Source organism: Bacillus rossius, chromosome 3 (genome assembly GCF_032445375.1).
Source record: "Bacillus rossius redtenbacheri isolate Brsri chromosome 3, Brsri_v3, whole genome shotgun sequence".
NCBI lineage: Eukaryota > Metazoa > Arthropoda > Insecta > Phasmatodea > Bacillidae > Bacillus > Bacillus rossius.
In genome coordinates, this window is record NC_086332.1 from 64,258,081 (window position 1) to 64,282,625 (window position 24,545).

The 24,545-nt window shown below is 37.4% G+C and overlaps 1 protein-coding gene and 1 long non-coding RNA gene across 5 annotated transcripts in view; one reads left to right on the forward strand and one right to left on the reverse strand.

The window, feature by feature from the left end:
• LOC134530805 (uncharacterized) overlaps positions 1-24,545 on the forward strand; it is a 57,387-nt gene that overhangs the window by 16,782 nt on the left and 16,060 nt on the right. For all 4 annotated transcript variants that reach the window (XM_063366019.1, XM_063366022.1, XM_063366020.1 and 1 more), the window contains exons 6-10: positions 6,317-6,386; positions 8,480-8,641; positions 13,382-14,114; positions 20,586-20,776; positions 23,323-23,484. In XM_063366019.1, coding sequence (XP_063222089.1) covers positions 6,317-6,386; positions 8,480-8,641; positions 13,382-14,114; positions 20,586-20,776; positions 23,323-23,484 — 1,318 coding nt within the window. The remainder of the gene's footprint in view (positions 1-6,316; positions 6,387-8,479; positions 8,642-13,381; positions 14,115-20,585; positions 20,777-23,322; positions 23,485-24,545) is intronic.
• On the reverse strand, positions 8,284-12,573 carry LOC134530806 (uncharacterized). The gene is made up of 2 exons (XR_010074872.1): positions 12,144-12,573; positions 8,284-8,545 (listed from the first exon to the last, which is right to left on the reverse strand). It is a non-coding gene; the product is annotated as an uncharacterized LOC134530806 (long non-coding RNA).

Genomic DNA, 24,545 nt, shown 5'->3' on the forward strand with positions numbered 1-24,545 from the left:
AAATATTAGTTACAATTCCTCTAATTATGTAGTTAAATATATAAGTAATCAATAAATCTTATATATAACATATATGAATCGGTAGCATTTTTTTACTATTACAAAGAAATTAGCTTGATTAACTGTATAATTAAATTAATATTATAATTTAAACCGTACATAAACTACATTTAGTAAACCCAATGTCCCTTGTATCATTTAAATTTATATATTTTTAGATTTTGAAATTAACCTACAACTTAAAAATATATTTGTAATTCCAAAATTGCTCTTAATTTGTTTTTAAATACTAAACCAATTTTGCTATTTATTTGCAAATGAAAAATATAAGATAAAATATCAAATAATATTTCCGCAAGTTACATAATTTTTAACACAAACAGGTGTAACTTTCACTTTTTTTTTTCAGAATTTTGATAAGTTGACTACGACAGGTTTATCCTCCCCTGATATGTTTGCTTTGGTCGGCAACTTCGTTTGCTGGTTTTTTGTTAGCATTCTAGGTATCGTGTGTATGGAGTTAAGAAATCTTTCTGCGGTTCTGCTATACAAATTTTTATGAAAATTTTCATACCCATGGGTATAACAGAAGTTATAGCAGAAAATAGGCATCGTGTGGGGTGGGCTTAATGAACCAATGGAAACAGGTAAGATTCAAGGAAAAAAATTGTTATGTTTTTTTCTAGCAGTGCAAAATGTAAACACACTCTGTAAATAGTTACCCAAAATTAATAAGCCCACTTCATTTTAATACTTTATTCAAACATGATACAGTAAACTCTCGCCAGTCCGTGGCCCGAGAATCCGAAGTTCTCAGAAATCCGGGGTATTTCCGAAGTGACATGATCGTTACTGTTTAGATGTATGTATCACTATTCTCAGTGGATGATAAGAGCGACGCTCACTGATATTTATAGCGCGGTAAAAGGCTCTGAACTGGCGCGCAGTCATCTCGTTCCCGTCAGATAACTGTGAAATTTGAGCGGTGACCGTAACATTATATGGCGGGAAAATAAAGATAAAGGTGTAATGCCTTTTCCTCTGGTGCTTTCAAGAAATTTTTTAACGGTTTTTTACACCTAAAACTTCAAAACCATGCCTTTTAGCCATTTTAACTCCTCTTAATCCGATATAAAAAAAACAGTTGGGCATTAGCAAATTCTTAAATGCTTTTCGTAAACAGACTCCAGTCGGATATTTAGAGTAGGTTGGAAATCGCATAGGTTTTCCTGAAGCTCTGGGCACCGTGTGTCAGTGTGTGAAACATGTTGCCAGTGACAAGTTTCCTAGCTGTGCGCGGCACACGACTGTAGTTGTCATGCGTCACACGCCGGGAATGCTGGCCGGAGGGAAGGTGAGTATAGTTCATTTGCGGTAAAAATAAATACTCTAACCGCCCTGCTAAATTTTTCCATTAAAGAAATTTTGAAGTTTCAGAGATTTTCCAGCAGAAATAATGTTCTGTAACTAACAAACAAATTGTATCAAAAAATTAACGGTAAATGGCTGCCGTGGGGGGCCTTAAAAAAATGTTCATTTTACCGGGAATGGACTATACAACCTGGCTTTCGTCGCATGCAGTGTGGAGTAGGGGAGGAAGGATGTTGACAGTTTCACACGCAGAAAATGGCTAGAGGGCTGGAGAGAGGGAGAGAGATGGTTTGTTGTCTGGGAGGGAGAGGTAAGCCGTATGACGTCATGCATCCGCTGCCTTTGCAGCCGCCAGCCTGTCTAGACGAGATTCTCGCACTCCCACTTACGTCGCACAAGCTACTGCTGCCGTGTTTTTAAACGGACTGTCCAATTTTTTTTCTCTTCTTATACGAACATTAGTAAGTGCACTATAAACCAACACAAATATATGCTGCATGTTAAATAATAGCTTTGTATAAGCTTTTATTGTGAGTTTTACCATTTTTTCCCCGATTATTTTTGTTTTGTGCCAAAATTTCAGATTTTTTGATGGTTCTAGTGTACAATTAACTAATGATTTTTTTTTTATTTCTCCCGTTTCTCTTTAGTTTAACTGGACTGGCCGTGTGTCTGTGAGGGAGTGGCCTTGAGTCTCTTGCCAGCTACGTATCGCTTCTCTCTCCCGCCCCTCCTAAATTCACTTCCCCTTATCAAGGGGCTTCCCGTTTCAGCGCACGCCACATTGCTACGCCTAGCTCTTTCACATCAAAGTGCGACTTCGGGTGCCATTAATTTAATTTAAGATGACTTTAAATTACTTTTTACACAATTTACTACCAACTTGAACAAATGGGTGTGTTAAATTTAATCAGGCCAGGCTGTAAATTTTCAGGAAAAAAAATTTCTCGGGTGCTTCATTTACTATGAATGGACTATACTGGTATTGCTTACGTACCATTCTGTTAACTTCTCAAGTGTCTTGTTTATTATGACGTCCTGTGGTAGTATTACATGTTCATTGACTACCATCTTATCTTTTAGAATTTTTTTTTGTATTTTAATGAAAATTTTTAAAAAATCCGAAGTTTTCAAAAATCCGAAGGTCATAAATCCCCGACACCCACGGATTTGCGAGAGTTTACTGTACTAAGTTTAAGATAAAAATAATTTCCCAAAAGTGTAACTGTACCACAAAAGCTCGAGCTCGGCTCGAAGTAAAATTCTTAGGCTCGCAGACCTCTAGCTTATTTATAGAAAAAAATCCTAACCGCTAATCTGTACTAAAACTGAAATTTCTCAAGAAAAAATTGTTGTCTTTATATACACTTATACCAGAAATGTACCAAACTACATGTGATAAAGTCAAGGGACTTTTAGTGCAAGCAGAATACATCTCACTTACATTAGATATGTGGACATCATCTATTAAAAGATTCGGGTTTGGGTTCGAGATTCAGCAATTCCAGTCGAGGATTCGAGTTAGGATTCGGATTCGAGGAAATCAGGATTCGCCCCATCCCTATTTATAACACAATATATATACCTTGGAGATAAGCATATCATGAAGCACAATTAGCCTACTCTATAGAGATACATATATGTATCAAATAAAAGTGTAACAATAGATAAACATTTGAAATACAACTGATAAGTGGAACACACCTTAATTATTAAATAAGAGTGTTTGTTATGTTCATCATTAGCCACCTTACAAATAACTATGGTCATATCATAATTCGTAAAAAGGCTTAAATCTTGGAAAGTTTATCTCTAAATGAAAAAAAGTGAATTTTTTTAACAGTAAGTTTGTATCACTGGTAATATTTGGATGATATTTTGAATTATGTACTTATTGCCCTTTTGAGAAAAAAAAATATTTTTAAAGTATGCTTGTAAAATTTGAAGTTTATAATTTTATTAAAAAACCGTTGCTAGTTTTGTCTTTTATGTATATATGTATATACATATATGATTGTATGCCCGAAAGTTTATTTTTGGCAGATTTACTTTTTTGTAGTTGAGTCCTTTTGAATTTTTTATTACATTCTTCTTTTGTAGTCACTTAATTTCTTGCTGTTAAAAGCACAGATTAAATTGTCTGTTGTATTTATTATTTTTCAACAGCTCCTTAGTTGCCTTACAAGAAACTATGCATATGATTACTGAAAAGACTTATATCTAGTTAGTTTAGCTCTAAACAAAAAACTGTGAATTTTTAAAATCTCTTTGGAAATCCAAGTTTGCGTAACTGGGATTCTTTTAATTATAATTTGAATTTTGTACTTATGTCCTTTCAAAAATATTTTTTTTGATTTTTGAACATGCTTATTTCATTGAAATATATAATTTTATTTAAAAAAAAACTATTTTTATTTTTGTCTTTTATGTTTATATTTATTTTGTTTGACTAATGCTAGAAAGTTTTTTTTTGCAGATGTGCTTTGTTTTAGTTACGCCCTTTTGAAATTTTTATATTCTCCTTTTGTGGCCACTTAATTTCTTGATGCTAAAATTATCTGTAAATAGCACAGATGCAATATATAAATATGCACACGCACACACGCACAACCGAGATTACAACCTTCCCCATCCATTCAGCAATAATAATTTGTTATAAATTTTTTGTCATATTTCAGGTTTGATTTAAAGTTTTTCCTTTTTTCAAAGTTATTGTGAAAATAATTCTCCGGGATTATTGTTTTTAATTTTAAAATTCATAAGTATATTTTTCTCGTAATTTTTTTTGCTGGCTTCTTTGTGTGGCAAGGCAAGGCATGCTGACGTGATTTTCCTTCGTTTTTCCACGACCCAGGCTTTGTTTCACACGCTAGGCGTGTGAGTCACGGTCACGGGAGTGTGAGAAAGAGACAAAATTGCTGCGTCGTGGGAACAGAAGTAAGCATTTAGTGGACGCCACTGTTACCATGCGCCGTGATTGGCTGAAAATTACGTCAGCGAGCCCAGGACACTGCCCGCACAAAGGAAAGGAAGGCTGTAAGATCAGTCATTGTCCGAGCACCAGGCCGAGCGGTCGTTGTTCGGGCGGCGGGCCGAGCAGGCTGTGGCGGGGTGATGGCTCCGGGTTTTATCTTCTTTTTAATGTACATTTAATTTTTATTTGTTCTGTTGTGCTAAATATTTTGAGATATTTAAGGGAATAATTAAAACCAGGTAATACATTGAACATTGTGTATAAATTCCTTCTTTCTTCGTGACCTGCAACCTGTATGTTCCACTCATCACCAAATTTGAGCTAGCCGGACGTGGTTAATGGTGAAAACATATATACACACACATATACACACACACACATATATAATTTGTAAATTTTTTTATTTGCACTGTATAGTTTCACCCACGAAAGTGTGTCACAAAAACAGCCTAAGTGACTAAAGAAAAAAAAATGTTATTGTCAGTCCAGGGCTCGTATTATTAGTTTCTTGCAAATATTTGGTCAATATATTGGGCCAAAAAATTTTAATACTTTTTTCTTCACTTTTAGAAAGAATTCTACATAATTCCAAAATTTAATGTTCAGCGTTTGAATTACTGACGGTAGTAGTACAGTATAATCCTGCTAATCCAGACGTGGCTCAAACCAACATCTGATCAATCCAGAACACAAAGATGTTTTGTTAATTTTATATCTATTCATAGGTTAAAAACCTATGACTACGTATTGAGTAGTATTAAAACTAAAATTAAGCTATAGGATAAGTTGTATTAATGATGAAAAACATCACTTTTTATAGTTTTCCCATCTTAAACTTATAATTTAAAATATTTTCATGGATATTCGCTATTGCTGGTTTCAACTGTATATCATAGAGACACAACAAGAATGAACAAGAAAGACAAATACACAAACACACACAAAACCAGCCGAAATCAGCCAATGTCAAATGAAACAAAAAATAGACAGCACAGAGAGAATTCCTTGGAAGGAATTAAGTCAGAAAAAATATCACAGCATAGGCAAACAGTGGGCTGACAATGAGACAGTTAGTAACAAGAACAGAAAGTTCAGACAAACAACAATCTTGTACAACACAGCAACAAACAGACAAACCCAATGATACAGAACAGGTAATCTGGGCAACACGACAACACAGTGACGTGTGGGCAAACCCAGCGATGAAACTAAAATATTCTGCACAACCCGATGACGATGGCTCAGATGAACACACAGGCTTCCTGAGACAAACAGTTGTGATGTTTGAGGAACTGACATCTGTTCCTGTAATCAGGCACAGACTGATAGAGGACACTAGAAACACTCAAGGGTTTTCATGTGTTTGACCACCTCTCCTAGCCCGGTCATTTGATTGGTCGCACACCTAAGTGCTTTTTTTTATTGGCTGGTGCCTTGCTGTTAGGGTTGTTGTCTTCAAAAATATTTTTAAAATTGGAAAAAAAGAAACAATCTTCACTTAACATTCAAATTCAAAATTTGTATTTGATATAATTGTGTTCGAGTTAAATTGAAACAAAAAAAGTTTGATATTCGCACAGGCCACTAAAAGTGCAATTATATAAAATTATTGGCTTCAATTTTTGCAAGCCTAGGTTTTATCAATTTTATCCCCATTTTAATGGCTTGAATTGCTTGTCAATGTTATTTCAAGAAATTTTTGAAACAATGTTTTGAAAACGCAACAAACTATCCCTATTTTTATTCATTTGTCCAGCAGATTTTATTATTTTGTATAGTGTTTTACTGGGTAAATAGTGAAGGCCTACACTTTTAAAGGAAGCAAAAAAATTATTTGATATATAGCTAAATAGAGCAACATTCATAGTGTTCTAACTAAAAGTGATAAACATAGACGCATAAAAGAGTGATTTATTTAAGAATTTAATTTGCTTTAGTTGTGATTATCCAAACCGTTGGCAATTGTTTCAGAGTTGTTGCGACTCAGTTCAGCTGTGGCCTCACCAAGAAGTTGGTTGCGACAGATCCACACCACATAAAGGTGAGCCTTTGTTTTATGAATATTCTGACATCTGTAGAACTTTTGCTGGAATCCCCATTAACATTTCATATGTTTTTGCAATCAGTATCATGCTGTTAAAATTTTGGAGAGATGGTTTGTGGGTGCTTGTCAGACAGATTGAAGTGCTTGGTCAGATCTGAATGATAAAGATCCAACATCTGCTCTAAAAGTACATAATCCTTAATATGTATCACAAGTGTTTATGCTTGGCTCATGTGTGTAGTAGAAGTCTTGTGACATTCTCCAAGAGACAATAGAGAAAAATTGTGTGCATGACTACACACTCGCTAGAAGTGAAACTTCACAGATAGGAAATTTGGAGGGTACACAAATATTTGAAACAAGTGTGCAAGTGTATAAGAATGTTAGCAAGCATCAGAGTGTGGAATATGAAAGTGTGCAAGTACACGAATGTGCAAAGTGTGCTGTACTGCAGACATGCCATCAAGCACTGCTACTGCCATTTGTGTTTTCGTTTTCGGTAAGTATTTTGATAGCTAAAATGTGTTTAGTAAATTTGGGTTGCACTTTTTTGTTACCCTCTGAGCGTTACACTCTGATGTTATTGCCTTGGATTACCCTGCCCGTTGTAAAGAAGTTTTACTTCAAAAATGTTATATACAGAAAAAGTCTGTAAGCAGGAACTACTGTTCCTTGCTGAATGTGTTTGGTTGTATGTTTTTATTGTGACTTGATTAAGGTTCCTGAAGCCAGGAAAAAATTGGAGAAACTGGAAAAACTCATGGAATTTAAAAAGGTATCTTCAAAACCTAGAAAACTGAGGAAAATCTACAAAACCTTGATTGCTAAACAGTATATCAGCAATTTCACTTAGGCTACTATGAAGTACCTAAATGTTTTAATCATAAATTCGTGAGCCATTTACAGGGTTTGTGTGCTTCTTTAAAAAGTTCTTGATTTGCCTTTAATTATATAAGGGCCCTTAAAAGTCCTTAAAATTTTACTAAGAATCCTTGAAAACTCCTTAAAAAATAGCATGTAAGTAATTGATACATGTGGTTATTCAAATTTTTCTTTATATTCAGCTTGGCAGCAGAGAATGTTTTGCGCATTCGCAGTACAGTTGGCAAATTTTATGCCACGTGACAAGGTTTTATTTGTAAAAAAGTTTGGAATTTGTTTTTTGGTATTATTTTTCTCACCTTTAAACCTTTAAAGAGTATTTTGTTGTCTTAATTTTAACTCATAAAGTAAATGCAATTAGAGATCAAATTCATTACTGCTACAAATTTCAGTTAGAAACTGCTTGGATTAGATGTGTGTTCCAGAGAGAATTCTGGACAGTAAGGGCTTATCAGTAAGAGTTGACTAACTAATGAAATTATTTTTTGTGCATTAACTATTTAACATTGTTATTTTCTTGAGGTATTTTGTGATATTACAAACAGTTTTCCACCTCTTGATAGTGGCGAAGATCAGGGGCACAACAACTAAATTTTCAAAGGGGGGGCAATATACGTTTTTATAAAGAATCATCGATCCCCCCTATTGAAGTGGGGGGTCTGGGGGTCCTCCCCTGGAAGAATTTGTATTTCAAGGTGGAAAATGGTGCTATTTAAGCAGTTTTATTATCTAAAAATTGATTACACCGCACTTTCTTTGCCCCCGTTTGCCCCCCCTTCAAGGTTTCAGGGGGGGGGGGGGGGGGGGGGGGGGCAAAATACCCTTGCCCTCTCCTGTTGTTGCGCCCCTGGCGAAGATGATGATAAAAGTAAATGTGTCAGTAAAAACTCCTTAATTTTTGATTGCACAAGAGGGTTCAAACCATGATTAATAATCAGTAACACTTAACGATAATTAAACATTAGGGATATGAAAAATGTTTTATTAATTAAAAACACAGTAAAATACCAAATTTTGATCAAACTAATATATAGTTATATTTTTCAGACTAGTTGTGTAGTTTACTTAAAAAAATAACAGTGCAAGCTGTATTTTCTTATGTGTTGTGTTGCCAGATAGACTGATGATATAGGGGCACAGGGAAACAGGCAGAAGGAACCGTGCTTGATGTCCTTGTGAATGAAATGGCTGGGTATCTGAACTTGCAGCCGGTGGCAGAGTCTGTGGAGACGGCGTTCCACCTGCCGGTAGGTGTCCAGCTGCTCACGGTGTATCTAGACAGGAAGGAGTTTGAGAGGCTTTCGCAGGAGTCTGCCAGCAGGAAGCTGGCCATCGAGAACACCATCTTGAAGAGGTTCATCCACAGAAAGGTAAGAAATTGTTCACTCGTGTTGCAGAGGATGCTTAGTCGCATATGACATGTGGTTATCTGCTTAGGCTTGGGAAAAAACATAAAGATTTTTTTTTTTTTAATTTAATTTTGATGAAAAAATATTACTGGCTTAGAAAATTATTTTTATGTAATGAACCTTAGTTATCGATTTCTTGGCATGAAAATATTTCTTTAGTAATATACTGTATGCCACATTTTTAAACATCCATTGTCAATAAAAGTTACTTGATTGACTACTGACATTAGTATTTGATAGGAATGTTCAAAGTTACATTATTTAGTCAAAGTCAAAATCTAAATATTTAGACCTCTGATGATCAGTGTTTTACTCTAAAAGGTAAAATAGAATATTTAAAAGTAACTACAAATTAAAAAAAAGATAACATTAAGAATTGATAAATGATTTTGTTATATTTTCTCCATTGAGAAAAATAAAAAAATTGCATTATTTAGACAGTTATGACTTGCTCTCTCTCTCTCTGTGTGTGTGTGTTTGTTTTTGTGTTTGTGTGTGTGTGTGTGTGTGTGTGTGTGTGTATGTTGCCTAGGGACTCAAGACTCCAAAACAGCTGGACCGATTTTGATGCAATTTTCTGGCAATCTTCAGATTAGCCCTGTGTGTGATCCTGTGAAGTTTGGTAGTGATCAGATGAACACACACACGCACGCACACTGCAATTTTGTGTCTCATTTTCAACACAAATTAATACAAAAATAGATATTTTTTATGTAGGTATTTTTAATTTTTTTTTTTTTAACATTCACAATTAAAAGCATATTAGGGTCGTTGTTTTATTATATTTATAGTACGAACGTTCTTGGTAGTGACAATAAGATTAGTTGGTTTGAAACACTATTTCAAAATCTAAACTATAAATAATTAATTAAAGTAAAAACTAATATTATATTTTTGTAAAGAATTTTTGTATTTATTAAAAATATTGAGGTCAAAATTTAGATGTTTCATTAATTCTGATGTTGATGTCCATTATTACCTTGATTCCCTGCTCAATTCCGATTATAGATCATTGATATACAAAATTTGTGAGTTAAAGATAATTTACACAATATTTTGTAACATTCTAGACCTCCAAGTAGCTCAATATTGGTCTAGAGTGCACATACATGAACACTTAAAATAACCATTACTGTCAATGATTGATTACTGAAATGTTTCTCTGGCACAAACTTTAACTGTTTTTATTTATTTTTTACGATAATTCACCAGTCACAATGGCTACCATCTTCCAAAAACAAAAATATTACATGTTGAAAATACAAATAGGTTGCAAAAAAAAAATCTTCACGGATTCCAGAACATAAAAATACTGCTCATAGGTACCAAAAAATGAATATTAAAGACTGATCGCAAGTAAATCTAGTGGTTACTAGCAACTCCCAGTTCAATTCGAAGAAATCAGTCTTCTGAACAGAGTTACTTGATCATTGTTTTGGACTACCGTATTTACCCATGTACCACCCGCCCCCATATATGACCCGCACCCCAAATTTTCAACATACTCTCTGGAAAAAAAATTTTTTCACTGTAATGTCTATTTACATGTGCCTGCATAAATAGGGAAAAAGAGTCTGTCATTGTAACAACAAAGAAAACTCTTTATAACTGCAGCACAGAATTTTACTAACACAAATGCATGAAATATTAAGAAGAAAAAAACCAGTAATATTCATTGTCAAAATAGTAGATCAATTTTGCTAAACAACAGACGTAAATTTGGTGAAATAAATTTTAAAATGTTTGTATGCAATAACCACAATCGTCAACTGTTCAGTCCGTTGCAACATCCTGCAAATAAAAATAAAGCTCGTAGTGCCAAATAATTAAAAATAATGAGTAATGCCATAAAACCATTTTATTCAACGTAAAAAAACCCGTAGCAAAAACGTGAGTTGTATTGATACGCATAAATAAAATGGCGCGGGTTGCCAGTTATAGTTAACTCGGTTGTAAACAGAGCGCGCGCGTAGCAAGAAGTTTGCGAGCTATCGCTATCGATCTTCGACTACGTGCGCGCGCTCTATACCGAATGATGCCAACTGGCGTTGTTTACGTTTTATAGGTGGATTACAGCGACTCCCGACACGTTACGGATAAAGTTTAATACTTTTAAAAACGTCTTGAAAACACATCAGAATACGTCGTATTACGATTATTTAAATTAGAAAGCGTTAATCTCAGAATAAACCGCGTAAATTGCGGGAAGCAGTTTATACGCGCGTTGTAAACAACGGCAATTTATTGCATTGCATCATATGAGGTTAAAACGGGACCGAAATAAAATGGTGCAAATATCGGGAAAAAGTAAACAACGGTAACGTATATAACGGGTTTCGCTGTATTTTCATTGTAATAAATGCGTCCAGCATTCGGTAATGTACAATAAATCCAATTTTTTCAGTCTTCATTGTTGTCCAAAACCTCAAATTTCGTGTATGACCCGCACCCCGACTTTTGAATGTTGTTTTTCAGAAAAAATGTGCGGGTGGTACATGGGTAAATACGGTATTACTGATGACTGTGGGCTAGAAAATTTTTATTAAAATTTCCTGAAAAGGTTTATAGTTCGGCCTATCCTGGACCACAGCCGCAAAATTCTCTCTTCACAACATTAATATATTACTTGTGAGCCACCGCCCAACATGCGACCTACCGGTACCTCGTAGAGACGCTGACCGATGCCGTGGCCACCCTTCTCATCCGAGAAAGGCAAAGGTGCCCATGTGATGTACTTTCCACCAATCACAGAATTACACACAAAAATATCAGCCAATACTAGCGCATGGCAACAAGTCACGAGTATTTTTCCTCATGCTCAAGCAACCTCTTGTCTCTCTCCAATTCTTTCATGTCTGGTAAACTATTGTACGTATTAGCCAGCTTTCAATCAAAGGACCATAGTAAAAAATACAAAAGGAAATTACGTGATCATGCATTTAAGAATAAAAAAAAAAGCAATACTAAAAAAATGCATAAAAGCACATAAAAACGTAACTACACAAATAAACAATCGGGTAAAACTAAGCTTCAGTGACTTTTGCATGATAAAGCAAGCAAAGAATCAGAAAAGCATGAAACAATATAAATTATGATCATAAAACTTATGGCAAACACACAAATATTTCTCAAAAAGAATAAATTTTAATGATAACAGAAATCCTAACTATAGTACTGAATATGATCAGACAACATAATAAATTGTTGATAAAACTCATTTAGACAGTGGGTAGGACAAGTAACCTGGGTATTTGCATATGTGGGTCGCACATTTTATGCCAATTTTTAGTATAAAAAAAAACTGTCGTGCAACCCTTATGTGAATTTATCACTTAGGGTTTAAATGAATAAAATATATTGCACTTTTGATTGAACATGTTTCTAAATAACTAACCTATGTTGGTTTTTAATAAGTATAACTCACTCCACGAGTAAATATAATTTGTTTATCCAAAATATTTACGCAGTTGTGTGAAGCTCCATGCGGTGCCGACAAGTGATGTGTCTGCTGTGCTGGGATGGCAAGGAGAGGATGTGAAAATCTAAAAATAAACCAGCCACAGGATGCGAGAGAGATAGAGAGAGAGAGAGAGAGAGAGAGAGAGAGAGAGAGAGAGAGAGAGAGAGAGAGAGAGAGAGAGAGAGAGAGAGAGAGAGAGAGCAAGAGAGTGTGCATGTGTGTGAGGCAATGTGGCAGTGTTGATGATTCTCCCTCCCTCTTCTTGTAAATGTTCTGTTATCTGGTAATCTACACAATTAAAGTGTCTATCTTGACAGGTGTTTGTGAGGCAAGTGTGCTCAAAATTGTTTGTTTTTGTTTGTTCACCCACAATATGGCGCACATTATTCCACAACACCACCAATGATTGCACTCTTTTACTTGGATTGCACTGCAACGACACAAAACGTTTTTTGCTAACATGAGGTAACAACAACTACACAACAACAACTGACTGTAGAAAAAACGTCACTTCCGGGTGCCAGGTGGACCACCTGTTAAAACCAAAGAGTCCTCAACTTCCAGGCAGGCTGGCCAACGTGACAGTTTTGTTCTTTTCTTCAGGCACTGCACTATTTACACTAAACAGTTTTTAAATGAGATTTCCCATGCTTTCAACTGAACATTCCGTGACAAAACTGCAGCCCTCGTAGGTGTTTGTAAGAGCACCTTTTATATTCCTCCAGCCCTGCACAAGTTTTCCAGTAGGTAATGTGAGTGCTAGTCTTTATAGAAGGAACTGACAAAGAGTAGCTAGACACCTCTTCTCTGTCCGCATCTAGGAGATATTTAATATACATGCATACCGAATATGTCAAAGTACTAAGTAATAACTTACACTCTTAAGTGTGGGTTAATATCCAACAATTTTTATTCCCTGCCACTTAGGAAAAAAATTTTAAACTCACTAACTCAAATTTTATAATGGGCATGGGTTTTACAGATGTTCTGAAGTAATTCTAAAACATTTTGTTTACTTAATTTTCAGTAAACAAGTTGACTTAATTCTGTAGTCATTGGTGTAACAAATACTTCATACGAAAATACCATTGTACTGCTTCCACGCACAAGACCGAGTTGCCTCACATCTTATATGTAAATGCATTTTATTACTGAACAGCTTGTCTTGTCTTTATTCTATGTCATATTATATGCCAGATAATAATGCGACGTAATTGACTCTCATATCTTTATATTTACAGCTGCCACCGTCCAAGATGGCCCAAACGCCCAAAGAAGTGTTGTCGAGCATGAAGCGAGACACCTCGCGCATCTTCACGGTGATGGAGGAGAAAGAAGGGGAGATGGAGCACACGGAGGAGCCAAACCACGTACAAAACTGTGTGGGCGTGGATGCGCGCGTGCTGCACGCGAAGGTGACGTCCATCTGCCGTGCCGCGGAGCAGCCCATGCTGGTGTCCCCGCTCAAGTCATCCATCAACGGGGAGCATTCCCCGGAGAAGTGCGCCAACGGCCGGCTGGAGGTCCTGGTAGGCCGGGAGGAGCAGCGGGCACGGAGCCAGAGCCTCTTAGACGTAAGGCACCCTGTGCGGACGGTGCCCATGCGCTGCTACAGTCTCGGCCTGCCCAAAGTCACGCGCGGCATGTGCGGCGAGGAGGATGACGACGACGACGACGACGACGACTCTCCGTGCGTCGCCCGCCCGGGGAAGCACTTCTTCAACACAATCACGGACCCGTTGTTCCCGGTGTTCCGCAGCGACGGCCTGTCCGTGTCGCGGGCGCTGTTCGACGAATACCTAGAGCGCCACTACAAGCTGCTCGACCTGGAGGCCCTGCCGGCGCCCCCGCCTTCTGAGCAGCGCACTAAGGCACAGGAAGTGTACCGCCGGTCCCTCAGCCTGCCCCTCAAGCCTGTTACCATGGATGAGGTGGATGACGGCGTGGACACTAGGAGGAGATCTTATAATTCAGGTATGCGTGCTGGCCTTTTGAGTTTAAGTTTGTTAGTGTAGTCTGTTTACTTGGCTAAGCATACGTAAACCTGAAGTACTTATTACATTACATAGCATGTTGTCGGGTAGAGGAAAAAAAGATCAATTTGGATGTAATTAAGTTTTTTTGGCTTTTATATTTTTCTTTCTTAAATTTGCAGAATATTTTAGTTACTATGAAAGAAGAATGAAATCTAAAAATCCTGAAGTTGATTTTTCATACAGTGTTGTATTTTTTCATATTAGGTAAGGCTTGATAGACTTGTTCGAGCTATGTGCTTCATTGTAAAAAATTGTCATGTATTCAGCCAAAATGCTATGTCATCAAAATATTTACGCAGACAGCAAAGCAGTACGTATGTACTCCATTATTGTGTATTCACTTTAAGCCTGCTACTTTTTAGGGTAGGTATTATCTTTCAAGTAGTGAATGTCAAACATTAGCTTGGCATCCATTAGAAAGTTCTTATATTCATTAAGGGTGTTTGGTATCTATGTTTTGCATTGGCTATCAGTCTCATTTTCATTATTTTGAAGACCGTATCTAAGGAGAAACGAATAGAGTATTAAAATAAAAATTTTCAATTTAAAATCCTGTTATACTGGCTACTTTACTATTTAATTATACATTGTCTTAAACAAATTTTTACAATATTTAACTTTGATGCCAAAAAGCTCGAAAAAGCGTAATTTGTGTGTTTACCGACTTTATCCGAAATAAATAATTAATATTGTTACGATGATCTAGCGGCAAGACAACAAGGTAGGTCGGTCACCCTTAACAGGTAGCGTCCGTCCCTCTGCGGTAATCCGATTAGGAGTGGTGCCTGTCTCCCTGTCTCTAGTGTGTTCTGCTCTGCATATTCCTAGAGCCCCGTCTACATGACGTCAAATATTATAATAAGGGCCAATATGGGAAAAACTTAAGAAATATACAAGACAAGTGATTTCAGTCAACCTCGTGGCATGAAATGTGTTTTTGTACAATGTATTTTGAGTGTGTGAGAATAATTACAGTAGAGGCGTCTAGCGGTGTGGAGTGGAAAATAGATTGAAATCAGTGCAGTAAATTATCGTCTCACGCTTCACCAATGCTAATTGGCCAGAGTTTCCCACATTGTCGTATTATGATATTTGATAAAGTGGCTTAACAAGAATGCCTTTTTCTTGGAGCTCTTGAGTAATAAGTCGGGGATCCTGATGATCCAACACTTTGGAAGGCTGAAAGACCTTACCAGGTCAGGACTTAGCAGGCTTGCGGTGAGTAGTGTGAGTGTGACAGAGGTTGGTGGCGACACCGGCGGATCTGTGGAGTGATCTCCGAGGGCAGTGAAGTGAAGAGGGTGAGTGATAGCGAATGAAAAGCTTCAGGCTTTGTGTGCAAAGATTGGTGCATCAGGGACCAAAGCTTCCGGAACATCTTGTGTGTGCGGCGGACAAGTGAGTGATGCGAGGCAGTGTGGTGGAACAGAGGTGCGCGGTAAAAGACGAGCAGTAGAGACATCCACTATCGAGCAGAGCTCCAGTGGGGAGAGTGAATAGTGGACAGTGTGATTACTTTGTGGACAGACCGATTAGTTAATTAATAGTGTAAGCAAAAGTTAATAAATAAAACTAGTTATTTAATTGGGCTATCCTTTCTGGACATTTGTATTCCCACACTCGTACAATGTGTTATGACATTGATGTCACCGGGGGTTGTCGATGCATTAGAGAAACGTTAATTATGATGGGTGCCACCGTGTCTAAGGTGCACGGACCCGGATGAGACTCTTAACTCTGGGCGTGACGTCGCCCGTGTGGGAGCATGACTCGACCCCCGTACGCTACCTCAAAATAATTAACCTGGACCTGCTCTCAGCAACAGGCACGCGATGAAATAATGTTGTGGGCTCTTAGGGCGTCCCACACGCCAACCTGGAGTGCACACATCGTCAAACAGAAAAAAGGACAAGTCAGATACGTTGTGATTTATTATAGTCTACACCTTACACTTTCCCCTTGAGCGTGTTACATAAGTAATTACAAAATAGATTTAAACTGCTGAAAAGCCTTGCGGCGCGACTGCTTTATGGACTGTCCGGTCACCACGTGGTCGGACGTTACATTTGTGTAGCTTCCTGAATTCCTTACGGATTACACTTAATTAATTAAACAGCCGACCCCCGAGGTAGGCTCCGAGGATAACGAAAACGATTAAGAAAAAATTACAAGAACAGAATTACTGGGTCAGTATAACAAAGTTGAAGTCCTCGGAGTGCAGAGCGCGTCCTACCTCGGGTGGTGATGTGAAGCGACTGGGCCGAGCGATGGCCGCCGGGGTGACAGGACAATGGCGTTGCGCGCCAAGACGGATAGTGCCGTTATTCCGAGCCGTATCGCGCTGTGGCATATTTAATAAAACTAATTAAATTACAAAAAACCCTTTAACATTATACCCTGGCGGTTCATGAACCCCAACCACGTAATAATTGATTTACACAAGAAATAATTAAATAAAATTACATTTACTGGATGGCCTTCGGCAAGTCTGAGTGTAGCGGCCCTTTGGGAATTTTTGCAGAGAAGAAACGAATTACAGTGTTAGGCCCTGAACTTAAATACACAACACACATTAAATAAATACAATAATAATTCTTAGTTATAAATTAGAAGGGAACGAATCACTGGCTCGACTCTGCCTCTTGCTGGGCGTTCACACACGCACACACGCACACGTCTGCCGCGGGAGATATGAATGTACGGGACAGAAGAGAGAGGGGCAGGAGGGTGGTGGCATATCGGGCTAGAAAGGCCGCAGGCCCGAAGGAAGTCAACATAACAAAGACATAATTGTTGGCTGATAATTCCTAATGGTGTGTTAAAAAAAATGTATTTAAGTGATAGTGCAGTGAAGATTATGAGAGACACAGCATTAATTAGCCTTCCTTTTTTTTTTTTTTTTTAAATTTGTATAAAATCTTTTTTTCTAAGAATTGTACACCTTTGTTTGAAACAGTGAGAAACTTAGTATGCTAAAAGTATTCACCTCCCCTCTTAATGAACAGGATTTCTGAAATGTAGTATTTATGCAGGTGGGAGAGTAGTGTATTTTTTAAAACAATTTTTACTACATTAGGTTATTTAATTTGTTCCTCTATTTTAGGCTAAACTTGCACATTAAGAGGCCACTCCAGTGTTTCAGGGGCACTACGCAACCCGCGTTAACCTCATAAGATTCAATGCTATTTTCATTCTGCTTATAACTAATTAACTAATATAGATTTCGAAATGATGCTTGCTTGATATGTAAGACAACGATGCTCTTATCAAAGCCCCTTTCTTCAAAAACGTGCATAAATTATGGTTTTATACTAATCTTTACTATTATGCATAAGTGTATTGTCTAGGTTTGAACCATAATTTATGCACATTTTTGAAGAAAGGGGCTTTGATAAGAGCATCGTTGTCTTACATATCAAGCAAGCATCATTTCGAAATCTATATTAGTTATTAAGTTATAAGCAAAATGAAAATAGCATTGAATCTTATGAGGTTAACGCGGGTTGCGTAGTGCCCCTGAAACACTGGAGTGGCCTCTTAAACAGTTTAAACTTTTCTGGTATGTAAACTAAAATATCAAGCCTTAAAGACAACAGTTTTTACTCCGAACTAAAAACTGTGTATGTGTTTGTGTGTGTGTTTTTTTGTGTGTGTTTGTTTGTGTGTGTGTGTGTGTGTTTGTAGAAAGAGGTGTGCATATAATCTGTGCCACTTACTTAACCTTATTATTAATCAGTAAATTACAAAATTTTCATGTTTCTTTATTTCTTTATTCCAATCGTTCAAGTGTTTTTAGGATAGTATGTATGGAAGGAGCAACACCATGCGCAGACTTTCGGAAAACACCCTCTTACAGGTAATTTATATTTGAAGATTAGTAATAAATAAGTAACAATATAAATAATATTAATTCAATATAAATACTGACAAATTATTATAAAGAGGATGATGGTTTTAGTTATGTTACTTTGTCCTTTACGTAATTGTTTGATGCCTAACTGTAATTAAGAGGCTTCCTATCACCATGACACCATTAATGCCGCCCATTCTCTCTGGACTGCTGCCTGGAATAGAACTGCTGTGGACTTCACCGTTTTGCATTAACTGATCTATTAGTATCTGCCGACTTAATATTTAAACATTTTTTCTTTATCTATGAGGTCTGCCCTGGGTGGCTGACTGGCTGACTGTTTAACTTAATTATTTAAGTTCTTTTTAGGACATTTCAAAGAACTACACAACTCATATTTTAGACCAGGTCACGTGTTGTTCTGGTCCATACATAACCTGGATAGAGTGTTGTTGGCATTTGTACAGTTGAATACCTTTAAAGATTGTATTAATTTTTCTGTTGAGTATTTTGTCTACTGACCACGTGTATCACTTTTTAGGGACCAAGGCCTGTGGGACACCTAGAGTTCACCCTGATGACCATTGTTTGATTAACTAATAGTGTGCCCATCACTCAGAGTGGGCTGATAGGATAAAATCTAACATAGTACAGGGGAATCAAGTCTAGTACCAACACAGGCCACGTCTCAATCCAGGGACAGAGTCACCAGCTGGGGCTATATGCCCATCCACGTCTTTGCACCTAATTAATTAGGTAAATTCCCTCGCACATAAGTCCATTCTACTCCACTAACAAATATTCAAATGTGGACGTGACTTGATGGTATTATTACTGAATTTTCAGCTCGTCTGCTCAATAATTTGCAGAATTGTCCGTCTCCAGCAGTTAGGTTTTAAAGTTTACCAGTTTCGTGCGTACATAAGTAATGCATTTCAAGAATTTCCTCTTCATTGGCTGCTTGAACTTCAAATTTATGTACACCAATTAAGGCATCAGCACCTCTACATTTTATAGTTATTGAGACATCCCTGCATGTTTACGCTACCAACTTGTACTGTGGAGTATAAAGACTTGTTGCAGTAGATGTTTTTGACTTGTGTTTATTTGCAGGTTGCTGCACCTTACTGTATGTGTGTATGTGGTATTGTAGAGATCTACAAGGGCGGGATTCATAGTCGAAGGCTTGTTTGACGAATAAGTAATACTTTATAAAGTAGTGCTTATTCTTCAAGTAGTACTTATTCCAGCAATGAATTCATAAACCTATACTTGACAAAGTAATACTTGAACAAGCACTACTTATATTGGCCATGCTGTACTTGATGAAGTATCTCAAAAAGTAAAGGACGAATTTTGTGTCAACGTAACGCAAGCAAATATACCGCTGTAAATACATAGTTTACCTGTTTGAAAATAAAAATGCCCACGTTTAAAACCATATATGCGATTAAAATCATGAAATTAATATGTAAGATAATATTTATACTTTATTTGATAGTGAACTTGAATAACATAAATATGAACATGTATTAAAAACGAATTTACAACTACATAAATATGTTTTGAATGTTTGTGTTGTTAAATTATGTTGGCCATCTTGTGTCTGTGAACTAATAAGCGGGTGAAGTTAACCACATGGTAGCGAAACAACACGCTAGCTGCAGAAGAGGTTATGTACGTAGCCTGTATTATTTACAAAACTAAGCGGCAACGATTTGTTTAGTTTCTTTTCCCCAAATTGAATTTGTTTACTCTCTCAATTTTAATTTAATATATGGAAAAATTAACTGGAATTAATACCTTACATAACCTATTCCTTACAACAAACAAATCCGTACCAGTACTTGAGTCACCTAGATAGCCGACATCATGAAGTATTACTTATATCAATGAATAAGTATGGCTTATTTGATTATGAATACTTGTGAAACAAGGCAAACTTATTTCATGACTGTGAATTCGTATTGAGCAGTACTTATTTGACGCAGTGCTTCATGAAGTATTACTTGAAGTAGTCCTAATTAGTTGTGCTCTTTTTGTTTGCTATGAATTTAATGCCATAATTTTTTCAAGTATTGCTTATATCACCACTATGAATTCCGCCCTAGGAGTGGATGTGAAAGTCTGTTTGTATTTTGAGTTCCTTAAGGCTTGTTCTCACATAAGCCATGTAGGTTATTGGATTTTCTTGTCATTACCATTATTTATGGGATTTCAGGTTAATTTATTCCCATAGCTCTCTTGCACTTTCTTTATAGATATTTACTAAAAATTATTTTTTTGCTGTAAAATATACGCTAGTGATCATAATTACGAATGTTTTACTGCTGTTAGATAACATCTTTTTAAATGTCTGTTGAAAATAATTTGAGATGAAACATTAAATGCAAGAGAGCTATCTTGATGAATTATTATTAAAAGCCCTCAAATGATAGTGAGGACAAGAAAATGGAATAACCAGTGATCAGATGTCGTGCCAATGAATTGTGAAGAGTTTGGCATGGTTCCTACGTCACGGAGGCAGGCAGGCGGTGGCAGGGGTGGGTGTTGTTCCAGACGCGGAGAGCCCGGTGGTGCGGGGCCGGCCCCTGGGCTCGCTCCAGCTGACTCCCCTCATGTCGCGCCTCAGCCTGCTGGCGGAAGACAAGACCAGCGGCTTCTGCAGTCGCAACACCACGCCCAGCGAGGCGCGGGAGCTGGCGGACCTGGCCGTCGACCCGGCCCGGCCCCCGCCCGCCACCAGGAAGGTAAGTTCCTGTCCCGACATCCTGGCCATACAGGCCATGTGTCTCTGTTCGGTGTCGCGTGGTTGAGTGTGATGTCTTTTATCAGGCACATTTAGGACCACGGTCATGCCGGATTAGCGATTTGGCTGGTTTATTGAACACAGGTTATAGTTCAAACGGGAATAGCTTGTGTTAAAACATAATATATAACCTGCTAGAAAATGGGAAACACTATACTGAAATGAAAACTGACAGTAACGATACACACAGCGAACTAAAAATGCAGGCAGTGCAGTAATGCGACGACCTAGCGGTCAAATTAAGCAGGTGGATTAGTACTGGCTTACAGAACCACAGAATAACCCTTCCCCCCCCCCCCCCTCTTCCAAATAAAAACCCTCAAAGAAAGTAGGCACCTTATTTAGCAGAGTTGGAGAGTGAATGTGGCTATGTATATTGGCACAGTGGAAGTAATGGAGTGAACAATATTTTATGTCCACATGTTTCATGAGAGACAGAGTCTAAATGATTGGACTGAGTTGAGTGAAGTCTGGCATTTTACTGCTTTGTGAAACTAGTAGGGATGGGCGGGTACTCGATAATTTCAACTTCGATTCGATTCCTCAACTATTTGAACCCGGAACCGAAACTGAAATTTGGAATCGAAAAATTCTGGCAATTTTTTCAAAAGTAAAAAAATCGAAGAAATAAATTGACGGTTACCGTTCAACTGATTGCTAGAAATAAATTTATTCGTCAATTATCATTAATGTAACTCGTAAAATTGCCGCGCACTTTCACTCAAGCAAATTTCATAACGTTATGAAATATAGGTTAGGCCAAACATTAAATTCTTTTCAAAGATCGTGTATGGTATAATTTACACGTTCAGAACCACTAACTGTTTAGGCTTGCAAAGATAAATACCTTACGAAAACTGCTTGTTTATGAAATAGTTTAACAATCTGCTCAAACATTTTTATTTCTGCCTACTTACGGCATATTACTCATGACCATTTCTCACGTTGCAAGGGAAAAAAATATTGTTGGTTTATTTGTTTTGAAAAATAAATAACACATATTAAAAATGAATTTTACAACCATCAACGCACAATTTTCTGTTAACAGTTAAAATAGTTCCTTGTTCAACCATACATTTACAAAGATCGCCATTCTGTGACAGTCTTCTGTTAACAGAATAACCAACATTAAAACATTCACGACATAAAAATATTTTAGCGGTGCCGGACGTATAGACCAGTTGACACGCCGGGAGGCCTACAACTCACGTAGTTTCGGTTCCCTGCAAGAATTTCCGAAGATTTCCGAAGTTTTGCATTTTGGGTTTAACGCCACTTCAGCCGCTAAATCAGAAGTTTCCAATGAAAAAAAGCATGTTGCGACTGACCTAACCTAACCTAACCTAACCTAACCCTTCGATTTTTTTTAATTTCAATTTTTGAGAGAAATCCAAAGTTGCACGAACGTGGTAGGGAACCGAAACTACGTGAGTTGTAGGCTACCGTGACAGGCCACCATTTATCATAGATCGCGCGTGCCGAGACACAAAGGAATCGAATCACTGAATCGTAACATTCTGTCAGTATCGAAGTACTGTTTACTGTTTATGCCTTTGCCTTTTACAAAACTTAATTAAAGCTGATCATTGTTGTGTGGTTTAACTTCGTGAAGTTAATAAATTAATAATATTTACGTATTTTTTCCGTTTTTAGGGGAACAGATCTTGTTGAAAAAAACAAAGAAATATATGTTACTTATTGGTTTTAATTTAAATAAACCTACTGGCTAGGCCATGCTGCATACGTCATATGTGCAAATGTAGGTTAATTAATAAATTATACTTCTTAGCGCAGCACGCATCGCACCATCTCGGTGACTCCAGTGAGGCAGCTGACTTTACCGTTGGTAACATTTGACATCTTTAAACAGTGGTGAAGTGATTAAATAAGTAATGGATGAAAATTGTGGCAAGTTTAAGGGCCGCAGTCATCTTCCAGAATTGTATTTCTTATTTAAGTTAAATACATATGGTTCAAAATAAATGCAATTTTTTTTAGTTAGTCCTACCAGACTAATGACTATGTAGATAAAGTTACCCAAAGAATCGAAATCGGAATCGAATTTCAACTCTTGTGGTGAGAATCAAATCGGAATCGAATCGAACTGAAAATCTTGGAATCGCACAACCCTAGAAACTAGCTCATCTGCCACAGCAAAAGACTTTTTGTTCCTTGCCAGCCTGGAGAACCATGTGAGATAAGGTATTGTTGAAGGAGTGGTAGAATAGAGGAGCACTGCCTTGCGATAACCTCCAGCTTACTTTTAACGACCATTGTGTTTCCTGGCTGGGAGCCCTTCATTCACCGAACTTTAAATTTGTAGCGTTTTGCATTTTACGTTGTGTGAACCTGTTAAAACTACATATATTGAAGTTCATTAATCTGGCAAAATCTCTATGTCGTTGGGTTCCAAACATGCCAGTCAACAGAGCTTTCACACATGTGGTTGGATGTGTTGCGTGTGACTGTGAGGGTGGTTGTTTGCAGGCGGAGGAGGACTCCCAGAACAGGGATCCAGCGCTGGGGGAGAGGCAGGGGGACGCGGGGCCCCAGAAGATGGCCCTGTACGTGTACGGCCAACAAGACACGGTGCTGCTCGCGCTGCTGGAGGAGCGATCCGCACAGGACCCTGAGCTCGTGCATTCGCTGGTGAGCGGCCCTCGCGGAACCTTGTTCCGCCTCTGCACAACTCATTCCCGCAGACCTCTCTAGTCAAGTTGAGACAAGAGTTTATGGGTTTACTTTTATAAATTATGTTTGTTCATAAAGATTGTTTTTCGTTCAACAAATATAACCATATTTTTTTTAAATTATTTTGTAGCTTCCCGGGATTACACGAGTCCCGGCAGACTACAAGACTGCGAGGAAGTCAAAACAATTTTTATAAACCAGGGTGCGTTCTAGTACCCACAGTGCAGAGTACCAATAAATGGGTGTTATGAAGTAATAAAGAAATTACTGTAATAGCAAAATCTTGTTAGGTAAGTTTCGGTTATGTTTATTCGAAAACGTTAAAAAAAAAGCAAACAAGAAAACAAATCCGCAACGTGATTCAAGTTGTACAAAAATTTAAACAGCTTAGGAAAAATTACAAGTATTGGTAATTAAATTGGTATGGCAAGATTAGGCCAATTAAAAACTGCCAAATGCAAATATTCAATGCAAATACAAAACAATGTGAATTTCAAACACAATAATATACATTTATGAGACACTAAATATAAGAAATATTATGCTTCTAAGAAGTATTAAAAGAATTTACAAAAAAATTTACATTTACGATGCATGCATGCATTTACAACTCTTACTTTACGTTTATCATACTGTGGCACGTAAAAAGGTATCACTAGGACCATGCATATTTCGCGAAAAGATTCCGAGACCAGCTGAAAGTTAAAACACTGTAGCATCGTCTGTGTTTAGTGATTGGGTGAGTTTCTTTCAGGTACATGACGATTGTTAAAACACCAATCACAGTAATTCAGAGCGGAAGCAAACGCGTCCTGAGTGGCTCGGTCGAACAAGGCAACGACTTCTCTCGCAGACGGCCGCCAATCACAAGGAAGAAGCCGCTGGTGCCCGTATACCTCGTTGCAATCTAATAGGTGTTCAGATTTATTCGCGAAAAACACCTGCCCCTAGGTATCACTTAAGTCCAGATACATCAAAATGTTATACGAGCCTGTATTCTATTATGAAAAGCATGACGT